Source organism: Thunnus maccoyii, chromosome 13 (assembly GCF_910596095.1).
Source record: "Thunnus maccoyii chromosome 13, fThuMac1.1, whole genome shotgun sequence".
NCBI classification, from domain to species: Eukaryota; Metazoa; Chordata; class Actinopteri; order Scombriformes; family Scombridae; genus Thunnus; species Thunnus maccoyii.
Window position 1 is genome coordinate 17628129 of NC_056545.1, and position 16771 is coordinate 17644899.

The window sequence follows — 16771 nt, forward strand, 5'->3', positions numbered from 1 at the left end:
ATACATCAAATAGGATCAACCAAGGGAAAGAAAGACCATGGAGTCATATTAAAGTTATTTAAAGTTTCTTGTAAAATATAATTCTTTCAAAGAAGTCAGCTGTGATGGAACACATAAGTCTGGGCGAGGTGGCTTTATTTACTTGAAACAATCAAAACCTGTTTTGTGTTGTAATCATATAACGTTCAACAGAGAGAGAATCATTTGATTACTTTGAAGTCTGAGGCAACTGAGGAACAAATATAGACACATAGATAAATAGTAACAAAAATTAAGCTTAAACAGGAAGTTGTTATCAGAAATGTGCCGAGCTAACCTTAAATGAACATAAAGTTTGACTTGCTAACGTTGCTTCTATGTATGTAGCAGGTAGTTTTCAAAGGTGGACAGTTTTTACAAAAAAATTTAAAAGGAAAAAAGCAAAATTTAAAACATAATGAGCCTTACGGTTCACAGTAAAAGGAGACTCTGATGGTCTTTGATAATTTGCACTGATTTGGTGAATCAGTGCAGTTTTGACTAACACTAGTAAATTTTGGACTTTAGTTCCCCACAATAAAAACCTGGCTTACAGTTCAAAGGGTCTTCAGAGGGTTTCCTGCAGAAAGAGGTTAGCTGTTGCAAAAATAATCATGTTTAGGCTGCAGTGTCCATCACATCTACAAGGTTATTCTTATAAAAAATAATTATAATTTTGCTAAATTGCACTTGCACCGTTCCACACACAACAAAGAATCACCAAGACATGGAAACGGTTACTTTATTACTTTTCAAACTGAAAATGTAAAACTCAAAACAGGAAAGACTAAAATTTCACGCGTCTTCACTTGAAATCCACGTTCATCTCAAACTGGGAATCAATCGCAGCCTGTAATTGAGGAAAGAATAAAAGCATTGAAATGAACAGTAAGCAATCACATCTCATACATCATTGAATTCACTATTAAGATACTCACCAACTCTCTTTTTGCCTCTTCTATTTTCACTAGCGCGAGAGATGGGCTCTATTGGGTTTAGAAGGAAAAAAAAAACATTTACTAAAAGGAAAATACAGCAACGCACACATAAACATCCACTTAAATGTTTTACATAGTTCCAGTTGTCTGTCTTATCTATTAAATAACAGCACCAAATAATTAAGATTATTACCCATTAGTTTCAAATGAATTGTGGTAAGAATATAAATAGCAAAGAGGCTCAGTGTGATGTTCAAATCAGCTCCCTGATGCACTTATGCTAAGCACTACTGCACAAACAGTTATAATTAATTTTATATTGTCAATCATGTTCATCATCAATGTAATGTTATTAACAAATTGTAACTGGCTGGCTACCAATTTCTGAAGAAATACCATTATGAAAAGATTTGTTAATATATATATATATATATATATATATATATATATATATATATATATGTATAATATATGTTGATAATATGAAATCACTATTGATTGGTGGTCATTGAGACAAACTGAAAACAAACATACTGGGCTTAGGTCCATGTAAGGCTCCAGTTTCTTTTTCAAGGGAATTATTTCTTGTTTGAGTGCAGTGACCTCCTGAAGAGAGAGAGAGAGAGAGAGAAAAAAAAGATAACACACTTCAAACCCTGGAAGCAGAAAGTGTTATGTTTTCACTCCATGAAGCTTGACTGTGTTGCAGTTGAAATTACCTGAGAGAGCTGCACAATAGCTTGGTGCGTGATGGACTTGTCCATGTTCCTGGATACAAGTTGAGCCTGCAGGATTGATAAAAAGGAGAATAAAACAGCCAGCAGAGCTTTGTGATAGAGCTCTGTCATGCCTGCTGCTTTGTGGCTCTTATAATTTAGATTATCTGGTGCCTCCTGACAACGATACGAAGGGCGTTGACTGTTGGACCTGTCCGTGACATCGCCTCTGTGCTCTAAACCAGAGGCAGTAACATGATGCTCACATTTCAGCCGGGTCAAAATACAGCCTGTCTCTTTAAACAAAATAAAACCAGTAAGTCCTCAGAGGAAAGAACTGTGGCACGACAGGTTATTTGTTTTATTTCCATGGCAACGCTATCGAGCTATGAATTACATTATCTGCAAAGCATATTGGCTATTTAAACTCAATTTTTAGCACATTAAAGCTTGTCTTCTTTCCTATTGCTACATACTAGCAAATGCTTTTCTAGACTCCTCATCCTTTCCATCGTTCACACTCCTAATTGAGTATTTTTATGCCAATTGGTTGTTGCCTCCTCGGGCTGCTTAGCATGTTGTCACAAGAGCAATTTCTTTCATTTCAGCACAGATGATTATAATATACAATACATTTAAAAATGTATCAACATCTTTATGCACAACTTAAACACTTAACAGATACAAGTATAACACCACAACACACCTCTGCCCTCTCCCTCGTGTTGCTAAACTCTTTAGTCTTTCTCGTCACGAAACCCATGCTGAGCAGCCTCTCCTCCGCTTTAGCGCTCTCCACCGACTGAGACTTGACCGTTTTGTTTTTATCCCTGAAGACAACAAAGAACACGGGTTACAGATGAATTGCAGTATGTGGCAGTAAATGGTTTATTCGTGTTGTGACTGGATTTTGGCATGTGCCGACATACAGTATGTGATGGCACAGGACAGGGCATGTTGTTACTGTAATATTATATATTAATACAATAATAAATATCAACAGGTCATCATCTACATCCATTTTCTTACTCTTGTAAGTTGCTCCGCAGCACCAGAGTGGCACCAAGTCTCTTTCTGAGGGCCCTGAGATCCCTCTCAAGTCTTCTGTTTGACTTCTCTGCTTCCAGAAGTTCATTGGTGAGGTTGTTCACTGCTGGCATAAAGCTACACAAGACATAAAAATCCATGTTGTTGTTGTTTTTTTTTTAAACCAGGGAAATTATTGACTAGACTACAACAGAGCAACGACAGCTTACCTGCACAGCGATGTGTCTCTGACTCCGAGCACCATAGCATTATCTACTAAAGATGACAAGTAGTCAGTAGCAGACTTTGACAAGCTTGCACATGACAGGCCAGCACCTTGTAGAAGAACATCCTGGAGATGAGCACCTAGATGGAGGAAACACTGTTGAGTTCTGTGAAAATGCTCTGAATACTTTGTGGTGTTATTTTACACTTGACTCAACTACATACAGCATAGTCTATTAAAGATTTATTACAACTTGGGTCTTATTTTATTATTACATAATTGTGGAGATCTGGGAATATGGAAACCCGATAATACAGGTTTTATAGAAGATATCTTGGTTTATTAAAACTTATTTTAAAGAGAAAACAAAAGTGAATGTTTGTATTATGTCAGTATGTGTGCATTAGCTTAGGTATAGTATGTATGGATGTGTCTATAAATATGAGGTGTATGATTATGTATTACTGTGTTTGCAGATATTCATAATCATGTATATAGAGGATATGTTGGTTATTGTGATTTTGATATGGATTCATCAGAGACTGTGCTAAAGACACAAATAAACAATAATTTACAGATCATCTTACCAGTTCATATTTGACCCACTGTACTTGCACATGCAAAGAGTTTTCCTGTGTACTAAAGGATAGGGCTGCAACTAATGATTAATTTTATTATTGATTAATCTGAAGAATAGTATCTCAATTAATCATTTTGTCTATAAAATGTCATAAAGCCTGTGGTGATGTCTTCAAATGTTTTTTTTTGTCTGATCAACAGTCCAAAATCCACACAAATTCAGTGTACTATCATTTAGACACAGAAAAGCTTCAAATCCTCACATTTGAGACACTGCAACCAGCAAATGTTTTGCATTTTTCCTTTAAAAAATGACTAAGATGATTATTTGATGATCAAAATAGTGGCCAATTAATTTTCTATCCATCGACTAATCGTTGCAGCCCTAATGAAAGATTATTACTGAGATTTTGGATCTGACTTAAACTGTTGGTCTATTTACGGCTTGTCTGATCGTCTGATCAGTTGTGTGTCTTCATGGCAGCAGATATCCAGCACTTTAGTGAGTATAGTCATAGCAGAGAATGGCCAAAAATATGACCCCAGTTGCTATAAACTGGACTTATCCTTTAAAATGACGTTTCTGTTGATCCCAGCTGTTTCAGGTAGTTCGCTTAGAGTAAAACAAAACAAAAACATCCACATGTCACTGCATCCATCTCTGCTGTCTGTCAGTTACTCACCTTCAGCCTGATACTCTGAAGCTTTCTGTTTGAGGTCTTCTATGAGGAGAGCTGTGTCACTGCACCGGGCTTCACTGGACTGTGCCAGCTGGTACAGTATGTCTACTGTCCTAGTGTTGACCTCAAACTGCGGCACAGCCTGATCCCCAAACACTGTGCCGAGCCAGCTGTTCACCTGAGGAAGCCACATCACTAACTGGATGATATAAACAAAACCAACAACGGCAGTCACTGCGTTAACTGACCAAGATATGTTAGCAAGACATTGTACGTTACCTTCTTGATCTTTTCACACATGACGAGGAACGAAAAGGCTGCAAAAACCACAACCACTAGCTTCTTCAAACGTAGCCTATAGGTGGTCTAGCAGCCCGAAGAAAAAACGACAACAGTTTTCTGTTTCTGGTTTCGCGCCCCCAAAATCATTCTAATAACTTCCTGGTTACCAGCCAATGAGAAGACGACTGAGCGAGCGTCCTAGCTATTTTGCTAAAAACAATGATTGACATTTTTAAATACAACAATAATTGTTCACGAACTAAATAACTAGAAGAAAAAATGTGTGATGAATAATAATAATAAAGAAAAACATACAATAAAGCTCACTGCATCAACAAAGTCTATCCGGTTCACGTTTCCTCTTGACTCACAAAGATACAAATCAGGTCAAGATGGTTCACCTACTATCTTTGTCCACTAGATCGGATCAGTGTAGAGTTGGAAGTCTGACACATTTATGAGAAACTTATGCAATGACGACAAAATGAATAAATAAATAATGCCCCGTGAACTTTTTTTGCTTTTTAAATATTTGATTGCATTTGACACAGCAGAGAAAGAGGAGAAAATGTCTGTTCATCAGTGCTAGATCAATATTCATGACTCTCAGGTGTACGAGGAAAAAAAAAAAGAATGACAGAAGGAGAAAAAAGTGTGGGGAAGGAAAACCATATCAACAGTAATACCAAAAAGATATAAATCTCATCAATTAGTGTCAAGTCAAAATCAAATCAATAAGAAGTCTGATCATATAGACTGGCTCTTTTATTATGTATGTTAATTCTATTATTGCATAGTATGCCATCATTCATATCATATATACAAAAAAAACATAATAATGTAGTAGTCTAATTTGCAAGTGCTGGTTTAAAGATTTTTTATCTTGAAAAATGATGTCTATATATGCAACCAGCTTTCTAGTGTCAAATTCTGCACATACATCATTCTGCACAATGAAGCTCGAAAATCCAACTGTAGGAACGACAAGAAAAACATATTTTTGAGTGGAGAGGTACTTTAAAATGTCGTGAGTGTAAATAAAATATTATATTACATGCAAACAAAGTAATTCACTGCCATTCATGTAAGTATTAAATCACATTTGGCCAAAAAAAGGAAAACGAAAAAGCTTCGAGGGGGTCTCTCACTGCACTGACCTAGCAAGCGAAGGCGGAAGTGTGAATGAATTAAATCTTGCCTCGTCTGGATACTCTTTGATCTCCACTTCACTGTCAGCTACCCGCGTAGGTTCAAAACAGCTAGTCTGTTTGAGAGAAACAAGTAGAAATGGCGTCGAGAGAAAAACTGGTAAAACGCCCACAAAAACATGTAGACAGCACATTTGATTTGTACAGCACAGACTCCACCGCCGTCGAAGAAAAGTTGTTTGGCCAAGCAGAGGAGGACGAGGACAGCCGGACGGCAGACGACGGACCTGTGGTCTTCATCTGCGGGAAGTGCAAGTTGCCAGTTGGGGATTCAATGTCCTGGGATGGAAGTGAAGATGACCAAAACCAAATAAGATTGAAACGTGAGTCTGGATTAGGGATAGATTCGCTCGGTTTTCTGGTTTGTTCTGGTTGGTCCACACAAATCAAACACACACCCAAACATATATATCTGTCTACTTTGTATTTATTAGTTTCAACTGCATGGAAAACGCAGATAGATGGAGAAGTCTACTCAGTTGTGCAGTTGTAGGCTACAGGCTGTGGATTTAGACATATGGAAATTAACGTATGAATGTATTTCTGCATTAATAACATGTTTGTGATGTTTTAGGGGTCACTGACAATGTTTTGGTTGGAAAGGACACTCGCCTGCATGAACCCAGCAAAAGATCTCTCTGGTAAGAAGCCCAGTAATAAATAAAGTAGCCTGATCATTTACTCAAGTAAAAGTAGTAATATTATACCTTATATTACTGGATTATTAAAAACTGATGCTTAAACTTGTATGCAGCATTTAAATATTGTAGCTGTTCTCGGAGGTGACAAAACATAAAAAGCAACATGGATGTGAAATCTTAATCTGGAAACTTATTATTGACTATACCTGTCAGATCACTGTAGTGGAGTAAAAATACAATATTTGCCTTCAAAATGCCATCAAGTAGAGATATAAGGTAGCAGATAGTCAAGTAAAATAAGTACTTAAAATCATCTATATATGCGGTGCCAAAGCAAAATGTTGTTGTACTTTTTTCAGAGCACAACAAAAAGTCTTCAAAGCAGCGTTTGAAGACTTTTTGTTTCTTTTACTGATTACTGTTACCTTTCCATAACCACAGTCTTCCCTAACCTTAAAGGTATACTATGCAGGATTTGTCGGTTGCTGTTTGTAAACACAGCATCCAAAGTTTGCCCCTTCTCCCCGGCTCAGAGAGGCTGACACCCAGTAGCATCCCAAACACAGCAAAATAATAAGAAAATACAGGCAGAGGGCAGAGTCTCTGCAGATACATACACTGCCACACACTTCTAGTGGGTTATAAGCGAAGATTGAGAGGGATTTCTTCTGTATGAGTCTATACATTGTTTTTTAAGAAAATCCTGCATAGTATGCCTTTAACCAAATAGTTTTAGTTGTCTAAACTTAACCATACTTTAATCATAGGGGTGGCAGATAGGTAGGAAAATACTTATACATTTTGTTTTGGAAAGCAACCTACAGGTACTTTGTTCATTTAGGTATGAGTACTTGTTGTAAACTGTTCTCGCTCTCTTTTTTTTGTAATTTCCCTTCCAGTCTGATTGTGGATCTCATCTGTCGAGGCTGCCACTCTTTGCTTGGCATGGTTTATGCATCCACCCCTAAGAGCATGGACCATAAGAGATTTACATTCTGTTTCAATGTAGCAGACATCGACAGGTATGTTTAGGCCTTGGATTATCAGTAGGAACATTTAAAGACACACGCATCAGTTTACATTTGTTTGATGCGAGGTGCTTGACCACCAGGGCTTGATTCAGATCAATTTCTGAGGAAAGTCTAATGATGTGAACAGTTTTGTACATCTGAAGTTATTTTTCTTTGTTGTGCTAAAAAAAAAAGTGAAGAGCAATAATAGATTTACAAGCTCACTTCCACTAGAGTCAGCTTTGTACATTGTTTAAGAAGATAACATCTACTGAAATTGTCCCCTTATTCTACTATATGTAGAAAGGTGAGCATAAGTGTCTATTTTTTTCTCGGAAACCTTCATCATATTCTTATGATTAAAGGTATACTATGCAGGATTTTCCTAAACATCATTTGTTGACAGTAGCGGGAGAGAGGCAAGGCACTCGGGAGTGTGCGAAAATGTCATATCTATTGGATTTTCACGGAAAAAGTCCTTCAAATAGAAATCAGTCCACAGGCTCATATAGGCAACCGAGAAAGTTGGGGAAGGTTTCATTTTTTAAGTTACATTACAACCTGGTCACTTGTTGGCAATAAAAACAATTAATACATGTAAATTGCTTCACAATTCTTACATGTAGCACCTTTTTAAAAACAAGATTATATATGTAACAGAATGGTGAAAACAGTCATTTTAAACCAGCAGTTAAATACCAAAAAAAACTGAATGTGATAAGTTTAACAATGGTAGTGTTTATGGTAGGGGTATTGTATTGAATTTCATTAGTTTTACAGTTGTTCATATCTCCACTGTACCTGCATATTTAGCACCTTTCATATTGTACTGCAACTCTCTTTTTTTTCAGCTATGTGCTTGGTTCTGCAAGCCAGATGTTGGCAGCAGAGGGCCCCAAAGAGCAGCCAGTCACACTGGAGTACAGAGGCATTGTTGAACAGCAGCTGACAGAGGTGATTTACTGCTGCTGCTTTTCTTTGTCTGTTTCCTCTGTTGCTTTCTTGCTGTGTGATAAAATGTTTCATTCACACATTGCGTTTCAACACTACAGTGCAATTTGTAACCATGATTATTTGTCCACAGGTAAAAAAATTACACCTTTAAAATTATATTGTTGATGTGAAAAATTGATGAAAAAGTATAAATCTCACTTGCAAATTGCCAGTTATGACAGTAGTCACTGTTCTCCGTGTTGCGTGGTCTCGCTGACAGTGCTTTCACATTGCTTCGGGACCACTCTCATTGATTTTCAATGCACAGGTTGTACTAATGATGTCATCACCTTAGTTCTGGGAAGCCCTTGCCGCTGTGACGGGCAGACTCTCATATCAGACATGACCTCATCTCTCCATGTCATCCTCTATAAACAGATTTATTGTCCACACCATTAGGTCAGATTAAAATAAAGAAGTGTATTTTATTTAGGATTTAGTGTTAACATCCAAAAATAGTTTATTCATAATTTTATATATATTTCAACATTCCTTTCCTCATGGAGTAGTACGGTTTAAAGTGCCACATTAGTATTTTATGGAAATTTACTTACTTTCACTGGAAGAGCATTCCCAAAGTTATTCCCTAATCATCCTTTGTTTAAAAAACATCCACTAACCCTCAGATTGGCCAGTAGGTGGTGATAGTGCGCAGCAGCACTCTTGCACCAGGGACAAAAGATGTGATGGGGAGCATGTTGAGGAATCTTTGTCAGGGGAAAAACATGTTTTGATCATGGAGTGAATTTGTTATCAGAGCCGGGTGTATGAATGGTATTTTGTTTACTCGGCTACAGTTTCTTAATTGCCTGCATGTGACACCATATCAATTGTGGTATGACTGTAATCTATGAGTCAGTATATTTTAAACAAGTTATATTGCTTATGAGACAGTAGGAAAAAAACAATTCAAATTAGAAAAAACAAAACAAGTCATCACTGTGTCTTTGACGGGGATAGTTTTTATATAATTATCTTTCATGTGACCCCACGCGAACAAAACACATCTCAAAATGACTCACCTCCCTAAGTCACACAATGAAGCCCGTGCCCCCGCTGTGTACATGTTGCTACACCATGCCACTCAAACAAAAGGGAGCATAAGGACACCAAATAATTAAATGAAAAAGCTTACCCCATATCCTCTCTTGTTAATATGTAGGCTACCACTTAAATCTACTGGCTCATTGACTGTGTTCCAGTGTGAGCAGGCTGAAGATTAATCTGACTGTGGCAACACACTAATTGTATTAATTTTTGGTGGTTTCATAGCCATCATTCATCCATTGGTAAATAGAAACGTGACTATAAGGTGTTTGACTGGGTCAGGAATTCAAACCAGTGCTTCCTGTCATAACATGTCAGTAAGCATAAAGGACTTAATCCTTTTTCCTGACAACTTCTACTGTTATTATCTTCCATCATCCACGTGTTTGACTTTTGGCCAATTGACCCAGATATTTCTCTTAAGAAGTGGTGTGGAAGACATGATAAGACCTGTTCCAACAACAAGTCTCGTGTAGGGTGTTGCATCAAACCTCGATACTTGTTGGTTACTGACTTAAATCTGTCAGTGGCAACAAATATCAAAAACTGTCCAGTACCTAAAGCAAGTATCGAATACTTTCTCAGATTCACGTAGAGCTGCGATGATTAGTTAATGAATCGATAAGTTGCCGACTGTTCAATTAATCGCCAACTATTTTGATAATCAATTAATTGTTTTGTGTCTTTTTTTTTTTTTTAAAGAAAAAAAGTCCAAATTCTCTCATTCTAGCTTCTCAAATGTGAATATTTTCTGGTTTCTTTAGTCTTATATGGTAGCAAACTGAATATCTTCAGGTTTTGGACTGTTGGTCAGGACAAAAGAAGACATGTGAAGATGCTCTTTTTTTTCACATTTTTCACCATTTTCTGCTCCAACCAATCGATTAATCAAGAAAATAATCGACAAATTAGTTGATAATGAAAATAACTTTTAGTTTCAAACAGGTAATTTAACGTCACCTTAGGCTGTGGGAACTTGCGATGAGCACTTTTCACTATTATCTGACATTTTAAACACTTAACAATTAATCATTCCACCTGAAAGGATTCATATATTATGAAATAATGAGATGAAAGTAATTATTTGCAGCCCTGCTTCTTTTGCTGAACAAAAAAAGGGTTTTGTAAAAAAAAAAACATGTATTTCTCAAAGTTAGGTATCAAAAAAAGTTGTTTTTGTAATAGTTCAACTCAGGAATTGTCACTTGTATGTCAAAACTGTCTGACTCATTGGCTTTCTGTATGTAGTCTTTGTCCTCATGTATGTGATGAAGGTGCTCATCATCGCCGCCGCCGCCATAGTTAATGTATTCTGTCTGTCTGTCTGACTCGTAGACACTTGTTTGGGTTCTCCATATTTTACACTCACTGACCTGTCTCCCCCCCCCCCCCCCCCCCCCCCCTTACCCCTCCACCCCTCTCACTCTCTCTCCTCCACCCCATCGTACCCATCCATCCCTGACCACCACCCCTCTGGGTTTCGTCATCCTCCCCCTGCTGTCTTCCTTTCCCAATTATCTTTTCTCCTCCCTTCTTTCTCCCTCACTGCTTCCTGCTGCTCCCTTCATTTCCCACCTGTCCATTTTCTCCTTCCGTGCTCTGACTCCTTCATATTCCCCCTTTTTCCGTCCTCACTCTTTACTCTTTTTTTTTTTTCTCATCTCATCCCGCCCTTGCTGTTTGTCCTCACATCCCCGAACCCTGCACCTTTTCGCACCTTCTCCCTTCTTGACCCCCCCCCACCCTCCCAGATGAAAATGCTGGTCGTGTCCATGGCACAGAGGCTGGAGGAGATCGAGGCCGGCCTTCAGGAGGGATGTGACGAGGTTTGACAGTGACGGACGTCTGGGTGGATGCTTTGTCCAGGTGTGAGGATTTAATGTCCACACTCCTCGGCCCTACCATTATTTTTTTATGTTAACACTTCCTCCTCAAAGTTTCATCTCAACCACATTCCCTCAGTAAGACGTTTTGTCCTAGCCTCACCTTGTGCACAAACACCTACACATGCGCACAACGCGGCTCCCGCTCCGCTTTGTCCCGAGTACCAATTGTGAAACAAAGACCGGCTGCACTGGTAATCAATCACGTTGTCAGCTCGGGCTCCCGTGGCTCATGGCACCATCTCCTCCGCGCGTCTCAGTGCGGCGTGAATGTACGCTGTGAGCAGAATGTTTATTTGTGCAGGATTTCATCAGGCAGGCTGCGAACTCAGCACAATGCTGATATTGATCGGGCCACTCGAGGCCACACACACACTTTTTCTTTGTTCTCTTCTTCAAGCATGTTGTCTTGAAGCCAGACGGCATTGCTTAATTTATGTTTTCGGTTGTCTTGTTGTGGTTAAAATTAAATACATTTACTCTTTGATACTGACTGCATCACAGTCAAACACAATATTGGATAATTATTCACTTAAAAATTATTTTAAGGCTCCTGTTAATATTAGAGTTCATCTGTTTTTTTGTTTTTTTTTTTAATATGAACAACAACTTGCAATGAAACCCTTCATTTGTTGCTATTACAAAACTTGTTCTTTCTTTGTCTGTTTTTTGCTTGTTTCAATTGTACAAGCATGATTTGTATTTAGTATTTTTGTGTAATAAAGTGTTTCCAAAAGAGTCTATCAGGGTAATGTTTTTAAATGTTTCTTTTGCTTTGACTTCGTCTGGTCAGAGTGTCGGGGATCATTGGCTCATCCTGCTTTGTCTGTAATTAGAAGTAGCCTGGATTTAAGAGTTAAACAGCAAGTTTAAGGTCTTTTGGTTAGAAGGGGGGGAGGGATTGATTATATATTTAAGTAAGTGTTTGTTTACCGACTGACCTCTAATGTGCCTAGCAACACTTTCTACCAAGGCGGGAAAGCGGCTTCATGCTGTACCGCTTGCCCTCCCTCACCCACGAGGTTTCATCAGCCTCACAGAACAACAACCGTTAGAAACGGCCAACCAGCACGCTGTATCCAAGGGCAGGTTGCGATGGCAACTGAGAGCACGTGCTATGCTGAGTGCCTGTTGCCATCTCGTCATCGCGTTCACTGCCGGAGGAACAGCCAGCCAGCTCGCTGGTCGGCACGCCTGTCAACAGACGTTATCCCCCGCTCATACTTAGACACACACACAGGGGAGGAGTCCTGAATGAACCCCCCTACCCTAATCTCTGTGTGATGTTTTTCTCTCTGCTAACCCCACCCTCACTCCCCTTATTCTCCCTCTTCCCCCCCTCCTCCCTCTCAATCTCCCCTCCCTCCACTGCTGGGGAGAAAAAAAAAAAAGTCAAAACAACAACAAACAAGCCGCATGGTTTTTGTTGTTTCTGGTGGTGTTGCTGGTGGGTGGTGTTGTCTTTATCCAGTCCTCGCTTAAGGATGAGCCGCCTGCATTCATCCTGTACAGAGAGGGGATGATGCAAGCTGGCCGGCCGGGCAGTCGCCTGTCCAGATGTGGGCTGTTACGCTCTGTAAGTGACTCATTTTGTATAGTATCTCCCAGTTTGTTTGTTGGTCCATTCAGAGCATTAAAGCTTAAAGGCCAGTAGCTTTTGCTTGAAGTCATCTCCATTGTGAATGGCCTCTGAACTCATTTAGCTGTTATATAGACACGGTGTTGCTGGATGCATTGCACTGCTGAGTGCAATTATTGCACCGGTTTCACCCCTGAAGTCTCAGCCAATCATTACCAACCAAGCCGAGACCAACATAGAAACACAGGCACACAAACACACCAGTCAGTACATCTACACACATTCTACAAGCACTCGGGGACAAAGGATGAATAATGCAGAGGTAGTGTCTGAGTGAAAGTCGCCTCCCCTCTTTCCCTCCTTTTCACCTTCCCTAAGCAATAAGGAAACAATGTTGCCATGGAGGCAATGAAGCCTCGGCACGCTATCAGCCAATTACAGCCTTCCCTGTGTGAAACATCTGACCAATGGCTGCCGGGACTGATGCTGCTGTTGCCACAGACACTGAGATCCTATTGGCTGAGCTCTGCTTTTTGATTGAATTTCTGATCTTGTTTTTGAGAGAGAGAAATATTTCAAGGAGTGCCACCTGTGTGCCAACTTACAAAATATGTTTGTTTCCCACTGAATGAAAAAGATTATTTAGTGAGAAGGAAAATTATGTTGTTTAGGGGATTTAAGAGACCTACAGTAAATTCAGTTCCATTTCTGTCTCTATAATAAAGTGAGCAATGAGGAAGAGTTTTTATTTTTATTGGGTAATTAAATATTCTGGGGTGTATGTGTCAGTTAAAATGTGGAAAACAATCTAATTTCAATCATGACAATTTTAATCAGTATTTATGTCTCTCAGGAACATATTTGGTTGCCCCCTGACAAAAGAGCCACACCCCACCAGTTGCTCATTGCTGGTTTATGACCAATGCCTGATTTAACTCTTGATTTTCCACTACACAGTCCAAACACAGTACCCAAAGCATACAGTTATATTTTCCCTGTGCTGTGCATATCAGATTTCAGCAACATGCAATTCAGATAATGGATCTTTGAGTTGATTTTTATAAATTTATTTACATGGTGCCTTTATGTAAATAATATCCAGAAATATTATATTTAACAGATTATATCAAGTGCAAATGTTGATTTCTCCTCCTTTCTGTTCTGAAAATATGACAAAAATAATAAATATAAAAAAATAATATAAATAATAAATAGTAATGTAAACAAAACATTATTTTAATTTGAATAATTTGATTACATTTTATGCAGTAAAGAACCCTGAACTGAACTTTTGATCGCCACAACTTTTCCTTACAGCGTCGGCTGCTTGACATATGCTCGCCCCAAAATCTAAAGTCATTAGCTTAAGTCTGGTCTCATCTTTGTGTCACACAGACTAGACGGCAGGTCAGTTAGTAAAACCCTTCATCTGGGATGTTGAATTTCCCAAATTAATCTCAGGAATCAGTGGGTGTAAGGTGATCTTGGTGTCAAGAGTATTTGTGAAACTTAGCCCAGTTTTTGTTGTACTGGTTGTGCCCCTTCTATGAAAGCGTCAAATCTCTGATAAGCCACAGCCTTCTCGTTTCATTAATCACCTTCATCTGTGTCTGTGATCGAACAGGATAGCCGGCCAGTCAGCGACTCGTCTGATGGAATAACCCAAATCCCCTCTGAGTGCGTAAAGCCTCCTACTTCATTAGAAACATCTGCTTGTTTATTTCCCCCCACGTCTTTGTGTACGCCTGTGTCTGCCAGGTAGTCTGGCTGTCTCTCACTCTCTCCTCCTCGTTCTCTGCGTGTGTGAAAGCTGCTGAGGAAGGCAGTACTGGTCTATATGGGGTTGAACCAGGATATGTGAGTGTGTGTATGTGTGGTCAGCACGCACATCCCTGGTGTACTACACAGTGTTGCAGGTTAATCGTCTGTTTTTCTCAGACACAAAGGCTCGTCCCGTTGCCACTGACACCCTAGTGTGAGTGTGTGTGTGCGTATATGTGACGAGAAGGGGGCTGAAAACAGGATTAGTGTCATCAGGATCTAAGTCTGAACAGATTGACAGGAATAAAGTCCTGCTGTACAGTAAGTGGTCAGTTTGGCCTCATGAAAATGTAAAATGTAATAAAATTCATATTAAAACCTTTTTTTCTGGCCAAAAACAGGTAATGAACAGGTACATATCAACGGATGCCATCACACAAGTTATCAATTCTTGAATACAACAAAGAGATTGGCTGTTCAATTTTCGGTCTTAATTTGGCAAGAAAGACTACATTTCTTCAAGGTGTGGCACATGTCTGCTCTCGTCACACATTCTTTCTCTACCTCAAAACAAAGATGTGTATGAGTGCATGTCAACAGGTATGGCTTGCTGATATGGACGCAAAACAATCATAATAACCACAAGACCTCTAATTGATATATTAAAATATTTTTTTTAAGCATGGAAAATTTTCTACTGCGCATTTCCATCCGGCATCCCAAATATTTCAGAGATCATTCTTGGAGAAATCTGATGTAAACTATAAGTACTTTGGCCATATGATTCTGAAAAAAAAGATTAATATATTGGCCACCCCTGCTGGGAGAGTGGGGGGATAATTGTTTATCACGGACTCATCAATGTAACTTGACCTCTTTATACACAGATTAACTTTGAAATAATCTCTGTGTCAAGGAAAGGGTTTGTTTTTGTGTCTTTATCTCATCACTATGGATTTCTTTCATTAATGCTTCCTGAGATTATGTACAGATAAACAACTTGCTGTGGCATTGAGAATGAATCCAAAAGGCGGTCCAGTGCTTCAGCCAACGATTGTTTTGAGTAATGATGAATCAAAACAATAACCTTATAATCCATTTAAAAAAAAGTGGGGGAAAAATGCCCAACCCACAATATTCCAGAGCCCAATGCGACATCTTAAAAATACTTATTTTGTTCATCCAACAATCCAAAATCCTGACATTTAGATTAATATCACAAAGCAAATCCTTTTTTTTTTTTTGAGAAGTGAGGACCAGGTATTTTTTTGGCATTTTTGTTTGATAAATGACTAATTTGCAAAATCCTGTTGATCAATTTCTGTCAATTGAATAATCAACTCATTGACTAGTCTTAATTTGTTATTCCCCACCACTTTCCCCTCATCTCACTGATATGTTTCTGAGTTATCATCATCCATAGAGGCATTAATCATGAGAGGAGGCTTTCCAGAAGCTCCACACTTGTCAGTAGTTACATTTTTGTGTGTGTTTGTGTGTGTACGCCTATTACAGGTATCACCAGAGCAGCACTGTACTGCAGGTGCAGGTATTACCTGTCCAAGAACTGTAGTATACAACATTCCTTTCGCTCTATGCTGTGGTTAAGCCATAGTATTCATTGCTACAGCCTGTTTGTCTCATTGGACCGCCTGGGGATTTTGACTAACTGTCCACCCGTCTTTGATAAACAAAAGGCTCCGGCTCTAATGCATTTTAGAGCCACTCTTGCCCCTCGGCTTTTATCAGCTTAGCCACGCCGATTTAATCATGCAACCCTGTTTGTGTTGTCCTGTGCGTGTGTGTGTTTGTCTCGGCGCTCTGGTGATCCCCCCCTTCTTTGTCTCGTCAGGGCCGTGTCACCCAAAGAGGTTTATGATGGGGACGGGGGAGCCACAGCTGAGTAGATTAATGTCTACGGTATGTGTGTGTATGTGTGTGTGAAGAGGGAGGGGTCTTATACATGTATATTATAAGTCCTAATGTTTCTTCAGCTGTTGGAAGGGTGCATTTTTTTCTTTTTTTACCCGCCACAGGTGTTCCGTAGGAAATGTGTACAGCATGTGAGACAAGTGGCACATTGAGGTGTCACAGAGATCAAAGAGGCCAATCTTCATTAAGTCCTCCAGGAGCTGAGTGTTAGAAATATATGTAAATTAACAAGAATGTTTATTTCTGTAGATT

General features: G+C 39.1%; 2 protein-coding genes across 3 annotated transcripts; one reads left to right on the top strand and one right to left on the bottom strand.

Moving 5' to 3' along the window:
* Nucleotides 1-746: 746 nt before the first annotated feature.
* haus1 (HAUS augmin-like complex, subunit 1) lies at nucleotides 747-4692 on the bottom strand. 2 transcript variants are annotated; one of them, XM_042431410.1, is made up of 9 exons: nucleotides 4463-4692; nucleotides 4187-4378; nucleotides 2929-3064; nucleotides 2702-2836; nucleotides 2379-2502; nucleotides 1676-1741; nucleotides 1491-1562; nucleotides 957-1004; nucleotides 747-868 (listed from the first exon to the last, which is right to left on the bottom strand). In XM_042431410.1, the coding sequence occupies exons 2-9, from the start codon at nucleotides 4374-4376 to the stop codon at nucleotides 824-826; spliced, it is 816 nt and encodes a 271-aa protein (XP_042287344.1). In that variant the 5' UTR covers nucleotides 4377-4378; nucleotides 4463-4692; the 3' UTR covers nucleotides 747-823. The 2 variants fall into 2 exon arrangements, with proteins under 2 accessions (XP_042287344.1, XP_042287342.1); XM_042431408.1 differs by having other exon boundaries at nucleotides 4187-4361; nucleotides 4463-4689.
* A 981-nt stretch (nucleotides 4693-5673) lies between these two features.
* mis18a (MIS18 kinetochore protein A) lies at nucleotides 5674-11988 on the top strand. Its single transcript, XM_042431281.1, has 5 exons — nucleotides 5674-5996; nucleotides 6248-6314; nucleotides 7214-7336; nucleotides 8176-8278; nucleotides 11116-11988. The coding sequence occupies exons 1-5, from the start codon at nucleotides 5753-5755 to the stop codon at nucleotides 11194-11196; spliced, it is 618 nt and encodes a 205-aa protein (XP_042287215.1). The 5' UTR covers nucleotides 5674-5752; the 3' UTR covers nucleotides 11197-11988.
* The last annotated feature ends 4783 nt before the right edge of the window (nucleotides 11989-16771 follow it).